The following is an 8,710-nucleotide window of genomic DNA, read 5'->3' on the forward strand; positions in this document are numbered from 1 at the left end:
AGTGGGATGGAAACCGACTTCATCGTGATTTTTGTGCCAGGTTAGTCCCATGTATGTGCTTTCATGTTATGATGTATGGGTGAATGACAGATAGAAAAGTTTGATGTGATTTTAGGCAGTTGTGGTTATTTTGACTTTGACCATTTTCATGCATGGAGATGCATGAAATACGGGCCGCTTAAGTTTAACGGGTAACCCGTTAAACTTCAGCGGCCCATCTGAGCTTCGACAACAGCCTCCCTGTTCATTCACATGATTTCCAATTCAACAAACAGCTGACAGTTTTCTGTTTCCTATTTTCTGTTTTCCGTCCAACCTGCAGTCACTTATCAGCCTCATATGACCCGAACAGGCTCCGTGTTGTTCACCTGTTTCTGGGCTGTTAGCCGCCGTTAGCATGAGGATGCTGTTAGCCATATGCTTACAGCTGCAGCAGCGTACAGGCGGACGGGAAAACGTATTTTACTAAATTGACCGAAGCTGCAAACTCGATGATAGAAACATTATACACCCATGGAAAGCCTAGATTCTCATGAATCCGCCCGTATAAACCACTTTCAGATGTGATTACCACAGCGGGTAATATAAACACATTTGTCCAACAAACAGCAAATAACGTAAACAGCACAACTCACCTTTGAAGGCTCAAAACTAGTCACAAATGAAAATATTCTACTAAAAACGGCCATAATCCAACTTTGGACATCCAGACAAAACAAGCCAGTAAATTATTTTGTCCAAAACATGTCTTGAAATCAGTAAACAATGCATAGTTTTCGTGAATGTGCACCTCGCGCTGCGCGTCCCATATTGAGTGAATGGAAACAAAATGGCGTCAAATGCCCAGTTGTCGCCACTCTCATTATACAGGCACTCTAGTCCTGAGGTGGTGATGCTGGATCTGTACTGTATCGAAGATGATTAATGTTGAAATCACATATGATTAAATTGCTATTAAATATCCTATCCATTCAACATGTGTTTGAGGAAATAATAAAGGCCTCTGGTTGGAATTTTTCTCTGCCAATCAGACAGCTGTCTTTGGCCAAACTCTGCACATAATTGACCTATAAAATCACATTGTAGAAATTGTCACATTTTTCCGGGCCTATTTGTGGTTCAGGCCAAAATTGTAGCCGAAATGCATTTATCATATTACAGTATTTGATATGATAGACGGTGAGAGAGCTGCTGTAGTCTGCTGATGATTTTTTGAAGTTTGAAGTTTATGTAATACGACCCTCCGCGGTGGCAGCACTGAGTTCACATAACCTGCCGCAAAACCAGCGAAGAAGAACACTGCGGAAGTGGCGACACAGAGGATTGTTGACGAATCCAGCTAGCTGTAGCTAGGTGGCATGATAGTTTGTTGACGCTTTATTAAAGCTGTCGTTCAGAATGAGTTCTCCAGAGGACAGGCATGGAACAAAACGACCCGCATCTCCCAGTCAAGTGAGTAAAATTCAAAAAAGGGAAATCAATGCGTAGGGGAAAGCTACGAAATACTAAGACATGGTTAGCATCGTGTTAGCGAGTGTGCCAACACGGTATGATACAACTGCTTTAATATGAAACCTGAGCACGTTGTGGAGTCAACAAAGTTTATCTACCTTTTAAAGGTTGACCTAAGACTGTGTTGTTTAAAATATACCACACATTGAATTGTGTAATATCAAACTGATTGAAGATAAATTGGCTCAGTGATAAATTACTGCACGTTTGACGAGATTTTGATTCAATGGAAGACAGTTTGAGTGGAGGTCAATGATTATTGACCACATCACACAATATCTTCCTTTTCAATACTACTGACGTTGCTTTTTACATTAAAACTGCATAGCAAATAACACACACACACACACACACACACACACACACACACACACACACACACACACACATACACGTACATATATAACAAATAGATTGAGAACACATGCTGTTATGATGATAACTCATATTTTGTTACACTTCTCTTTCTCTAGGGCTGCAGCCAACGATTTTTTTTACTGACTAATCAGCCAATTATCTTCATGACTAAACAACATCACAACACCCCAGAATTGAAAATTATGTCCTACAATGTTCAACCAACAATCCACATCCCCAAAGTATTAGATATAAGACCACAAACAACTATTTCACTATTTATTATTCAACTATTTTATTGATTAGTTCATTCATCTGAACTATTAATTTTCATTTAAAAAGTTAGAAAACAAGTCAAACTGGAAATTCAGGCGCAAGAATATTTAATTTAAAATACAGCTTATAATTTAAGTGAGTGGTACAAGTTTCTACCAAGCCCCTTCATAAAGTGACAAAGTTCAGTCTGTGTAGACAACAGGTAACATGTACTGTACATGATGGATATTTAAAAAACAAGGAGCCGCAATAGTAACTCCTTTTTCTCCTTATTTGTGGAATTGTTCTCTGACTTTGGTAGTAGCTTGTAGTTTGTGACTACAGCCAAAGTCACAGTTCACAGTCACAGTCTTTAACTTGTCTCTATAATTTTGCACTTACAAAATCAGGATTTTAGCGGTGCAGAGCAATATCTTGGTTAACATGTAGCAACAGTATTTTTATCTTTATTTTTGTACTTGTTCCTTTGCCTGACATCAGAAACAGAAAAATATGTTATGAGAGCAGCTTTCTTGAGAATTCAGCTGTATTAAAATGCAGTAGATGTGAAGACAGGGAGCAGGAGAGAAGTAAACAGATGTGCAGGATCGCTGCCACTGTGTTTCTTTTCAGGTGTTTGTTCATTGTGCTGTGCCTCTGCGTGATGCTACTGAAACTTTGTGCAGTGTAAATAAACACCCTATTGTTTTGTGATGATTTGAAGTACTCCCATACTTTCGAAGACTTGGGTCTTTGAAAACCTTTACACTGAAGTGAATTGAAATTGTGCTAAAAACCACTGATGTCACGATGCAACAATTGTGAGGTGATACTGAACAGTAGTATTTGTTATAATGAGTAGAAGTTTCTAAAAATAAGGATTGATTAAAAATATTGACCAAGAAAAACAGCTATTGTTCACATTTGAGAGCCTTAGGTCATGAGCAGTCTCAACACTTTCTCTTTGAAATTGGTTTAAGCCATTATTCAGTTACTTAGTTGATTTTCTGTTGATCAGCTGCTCTGTTCTTGACAACTCGTTTCTGCTCTAAACTTGAGCCATCATCTGATTTAAAGATAGCTAGCTGTGTTGGCTAGGAACGTCATTTACTGCTTTGTAAAGGAAAACATAATAATGTGATGGCGTGAGCTTTATGTTTCCATTCATATAACAGCAATGTTTTACATTGGCAGGATGGTTCTACCCAGTGGGCAGCTGCTGATTTGGGTAGTGATGAGAGGAAGCAGAAGTTTTTACGGTTGATGGGCGCTGGCAAGGTGAGTTTGATGTATTGTAAAGCACCTTATTTTAAATTCACTTTAATGTCAACCTATTGTTTATAGTAAAAAAAAAAATTAAAATGGCTATTTTAGTTTTTCGTTGCCAGAAATTGTGACAATTTAGTAAAATAGGGATTGTTTGTTTTTTCCAGAAAGAACACACTGGGCGTCTGGTCATTGGTGACCACAAGTCAACATCTCACTTCCGTAGTGGTAAGCTTTTTTTATTTAGCTTTTGTTAAATGGGGTGTTTGTTTTGCAAGACATGTCCAAGCTAATGTCCCATGCCACTTACCCATGCTGTCATCCTTATGCCCAATGCAATTAACCCGGCTTCCTTACTACACATCTGCCACACAGATCTATCCATGCTTGGATAGACCTGTAATGGCTGGGTGTGCCTGCTGTGACTGGTGTCTCCTCTGCAGGTCAGGAAGATAGGCAGATCAGCGAGCAGCTGGAGATACAGTACCAGCAGGGCATGGATGGGAAGCTGTCCGGCCGCAACCGGAGACACTGTGGTCTGGGATTCAGTGAGGTGAGGGCTCATCTCAGGCCAGAAGAGAGATGTGGTACATTCAAGAGGAATTGCTTTTACACATAAACTTACTATTACTTACCAAATCTTTTGAATACTGTAAAAAATGACACAGGAAACATACAACATTAAAACTACTGGAGGATGCAGAGACTGTTTACTCTAAATATATATATTGTGTCTAGTGAAGCACTGCTGATGCAACAATCATTGCTAAGTGTTCAAAAGTTTTAGCAACACAAGACAAAATCATCCATTTAGTGAGATGGTCAAAGAACATTTTCCTCTGCATCTACCAAAACTTACAAAGTCATAATTCCTACCTAAATACAATATGCTCACCTGTGTTGCTGCAGCTTTTCTCTTATAGTACTGTAAGGGAGATGTTCTGAACTAACTTGGTTTCAGCACTGGTTCTGTGTTATCACTGAGTTCACACAGGGAATGTCGGCCAGAACACCACTTAAGACCAGGTTTCTCCAGAATACGAATACAAAAGCACAGAGACTTCATTGACTGTTACTTTGCTTGAACTTTAGTTGTGGTTTTCTACAGGGAAATATAATGAAAATATATCTGACTAACTTAAATATAAATTAGACCCTCCAGAAAAACGCTATTATGCGATCGAATGAATTCCCGCATTAATCACCAAAATGCCGCTGATTATGCGGGGGTCAATTATTTCCCAAAAGAACGCATAATCCCCGCAAAACAGCGCATAATTCCCGCAAGAATCTCACATTTCCACGAAAAAGAGAAATATGCGGGTCCCGCTTGATTTCACAATTTCCACATAAAATGAGAAAACTATAACCAATATAAATGGAGTTGTGAGTGAGTTTTTATGTGACGCCCGGCCTGACGTCATCAGTTCGCGCTTTCACACACACACACACACACACACACACTAGAAGCATGAGCTGATGCGGAGCGCGGCGCTCGGAGACGAAAAACAAGAATGGCGAATGCTCAAAGATCACATTTACCTACGAATATTTCAGCCAGAGACTGGGCAAAACAGTACCCAGATTTACTGCACGAAAGTGGGGGGAAACTTTTTTGCACCCCGTGCAACATCGTTATGGAGCACCGAAGAAAATCAACCGTGTTGCAGCACTTCTCCACGACGAAGCACAGCAAAAGGTTTGCTGAACACAAAGGACTCAAACATTCAGTGGTAGCCTAGTAACAGGATGTAGGAGAAGAATCACCTTTTTTCCCCAGTTCTTACATATTTCTCATCTTTTTGCATATTTCCCAACTACCGGTATTGGCATACTTTGCAACTTTCCGCAATTTCCCCACATAAAATGGCATAAAAACCCTGCATATTTTATTCGCATAATCAAGGATTTTAGCCCACGGAATCAAGGATTTTTGCCCGTGTTTTTCTGGAGGGTCTAATAAATACACAATCTCATTCCAGTAATACAAGCAACAGGAACAAAGATGTAAACAAATGCTCTGTAATTGCAAACTTAAACATAAACCTCATTAAACACACATACTTCCGTTATTATCCCCCGCCTCCACGAAGTGGAAAAGGGGGATATAGGTTTGGTCTCCGTCCGTCCGTGCGTCCGTCCGTCTGAGATGAAGGGGACAGCTTTTCTCGGAAACTATTACAGCTAGGATTACGAAATTTAGAGTGTAGCTTCACACCATGGACACCTTGATCAAGTTCGAAAATGAGACCTGTGCAATAATATTTAACAGAGTTATGGCCCTTGATCACTATTTTGGATATAGACTCATAGACATCACATGTGGCGGGGGATATTGATGACCTTGTCGTCTTGTTTTGCATATATTAACAAACTATTTCCTCTTTGGCCTTTCAAAATACAATATTCTCAAAACATACACATGCTCTTATTTTGTAACCGGAAGTACCGCTGCTGCGTCTAGCGCAGCAGCAATTTGACGCTCCAAACGTCCGACGACAAAAATACACATTTTCTAATTACAAGCATAACTTTACAAAGGCACAGCGTTCAAATCAAAGAATAAATGCAGAACATGAACCTTACAATAACATTTACTACACAAAATCACATACACTCAACAAAAATATAAATGCAACACTTTTGTTTTTGCTCCCATTTTTTATGAGATGAACGCAAAGATCTAAAACTTTTTCCACATACACAATATCACCATTTCTCTCAAATATTGTTCACAAATCTGTCTAAATCTGTGATAGTGAGAACTTCTCCTTTGCTGAGATAATCCATCCCACCTCACAGGTGTGCCATATCAAGATGCTGATTAGACACCATGATTAGTGCACAGGTGTGCCATAGACTGCCCACAATAAAAGGACACTCTGAAAGGTGCAGTTTTATCACACAGCACAATGCCACAGATGTGGCAAGATTTGAGGGAGCATGCAATTGGCATGCCAGAGCTGTTGCTCTTGTATTGAATGTTCATTTCTCTACCATAAGCCGTCTCCAAAGGTGTTTCAGAGAATTTGGCAGTACATCCAACCAGCCTCACAACCGCAGACCACGTGTAACCACACCGGCCCAAGACCTCCACATCCAGCATGTTCACCTCCAAGATCGTCTGAGACCAGCCACTCGGACAGCTGCTGAAACAATCGGTTTGCATAAGCAAAGAATTTCTGCACAAACTTTCAGAAACCGTCTCAGGGAAGCTCATCTGCATGCTCGTCGTCCTCATCGGGGTCTCCACCTGACTCCAGTTCGTCGTCGTAACTGACTTGAGTGGACAAATGCTCACATTTGATGGCGTCTGGCACGTTGGAGAGGTGTTCTCTTAATGGATGAATCCCAGTTTACACTGTTCAGGGCAGATGGCAGACAGCGTGTGTGGCATCATGTGGGTGAGCGGTTTTCTGATGTCAATGTTGTGGATGGAGTGGCCCATGGTGGCGGTGGGGTTAGGGTATGGACAGGCATCTGTTATGGACAAAGAACACAGGTGCATTTTATCGATGGCATTTTGAATGCACAGAGATGCCGTGATGAGATCCTGAGGCCCATTGTTGTGCCATAAATCCAAGAACATCACCTCATGTTGCAGCAGGATAATGCACGGCCCCATGTTGCAAGGATCTGTACACAATTCTTGGAAGCTGAAAACATCCCATTTCTTGCATGGCCAGCATACTCACCGGACATGTCACCCACTGAGCATGTTTGGGGTGCTCTGGATCGGCGTATACGACAGCATGTACCAGTTCCCGCCAATATCCAGCAACTTCGCACAGCCATTGAAGAGGAGTGGACTGTCTTCTTAAAGACATTGAAGAACACAGAAAAGTCAAAGCTTGGAGAGATCTTAAGTTTTTATGTTGCTTGTCCATGTGTAGACTGGAATCTACAACTGTTTAACACTTGGTGAAGAACTCAGAGGTCAAAAGTGTTCATTCCTGTTGGACAACAATGTGATGAATGTAGCTAAAGGGTTGCATCCTTCTTTCTACAGATCTTCTTAATTTTCTGTTACTCACCTCAAAGTAGGTTCAATTAGAGAGACAATCCCATCTTTTTTGTTATCTTTAATGTGTCTAAACGTTGCAGAGCAGGGTGTAGCTGGCACACAGTCGTGAGAAATACAGCCAATATTGAACAGTTTTCCCAAATGCATTTCTCTTTCTTACAATGTAATAGCTGTGCCTCAAGGAAGTCACTAAAATTAAGATCACTACCAAAATGCAATAATTTGTGTCTTAGCTGAAGACGTAAAATTCCACAAACCCCATCTGTTTGCACTTTGGGTTTCTAGGGTGTTCTGTTGTCAGACAGACCATCTCATTGTGGACAAGAGAAGGAATAAAACCTAAGTAAAACATGTTTCTGTCCTCTACAGCCTGACCCACAGCCAGAGTCGTTCCCCCCACCACCAGTGGACAGTCAGACAAAAGCAGCTGAGCCTGAGAAGTCTGTCAGTGAAGAAGAACCCACAGAAGCTCAGGACAAAGACCGCAATCCCAACTCGAAGGAAAAAACATCAGAGCAGGCCAAGCCCAGCTCAGACAGTAGGAGCGAGGAACGGAAACACAACTACAAAATGACCTTTGTGAAATCAGCGTAGTGCTGCGAGGGAGAGAGATTAGTTTTTGTAATCTCAGATTTGTACATTTTGATGTTTTTTGTTTAACAGTAGACCCATTTACTTTAGTCCTTTTACTGTGTAGAAATAGATCCTCTGCATCAGTGCTCATTGTTTAGCTACATCCTGATGTGCATGTCTTCAGAGATTTAGGTCCGCAGGAGAATACATCAGCTTTCGGCGGATAGGATGACGAATGATCCAGTTTTTATTTGATTTGAACATTTTAACAGTAACTGCACAGGCTACGAATTCTGTCGGATCAAACTGGATTACTCGCCATTCAGCATGATTGGTGTGCACATTGTGAATTTTGTGATTCCTTGTTTGAAAACCAATAAAAGGAATTGTCAGTTGTAAAATTTGTTGCAGGTAATATTGGAACAAGAGCTGCCCTCAGAGAAAAGTCATAAGACTGTTTGCATGATGTGTCCTCGTGGACTAAACATAAGTCAGTGTGTGCTTGTTCTGTGCAGGGACGCCCTTTCAAACAGAAAGCAAAGGGAGATGGCTTGGACAGAATTTATTCAAACATTTACAGTGTTTAAAGTCAACCTTTTCACAGCTAATAAGCCTAGAGACTGTTTAACCCTTGTGTTGTCCTGCAGGTCAAAATAGACCTGGTTTAAAGTTTGACAATGTGGGGGGAAAAAATAAACAAACAAACAAACAAAAAAATATATA

The 8,710-nt window shown here is 40.7% G+C and overlaps 1 protein-coding gene across 1 annotated transcript; it reads left to right on the plus strand.

The window, feature by feature from the left end:
* Positions 1-1,278: 1,278 nt before the first annotated feature.
* Positions 1,279-8,388, plus strand: c8h11orf58 (chromosome 8 C11orf58 homolog). The gene is made up of 5 exons (XM_022202638.2): positions 1,279-1,452; positions 3,319-3,402; positions 3,558-3,618; positions 3,834-3,943; positions 7,784-8,388. Exons 1-5 carry the CDS (start codon positions 1,399-1,401, stop codon positions 8,006-8,008), a joined length of 534 nt encoding a protein of 177 aa, XP_022058330.1. The 5' UTR covers positions 1,279-1,398; the 3' UTR covers positions 8,009-8,388.
* The last annotated feature ends 322 nt before the right edge of the window (positions 8,389-8,710 follow it).

This window comes from Acanthochromis polyacanthus, chromosome 8 (genome assembly GCF_021347895.1).
Source record: "Acanthochromis polyacanthus isolate Apoly-LR-REF ecotype Palm Island chromosome 8, KAUST_Apoly_ChrSc, whole genome shotgun sequence".
In the NCBI taxonomy this organism is placed as follows: Eukaryota; Metazoa; Chordata; class Actinopteri; family Pomacentridae; genus Acanthochromis; species Acanthochromis polyacanthus.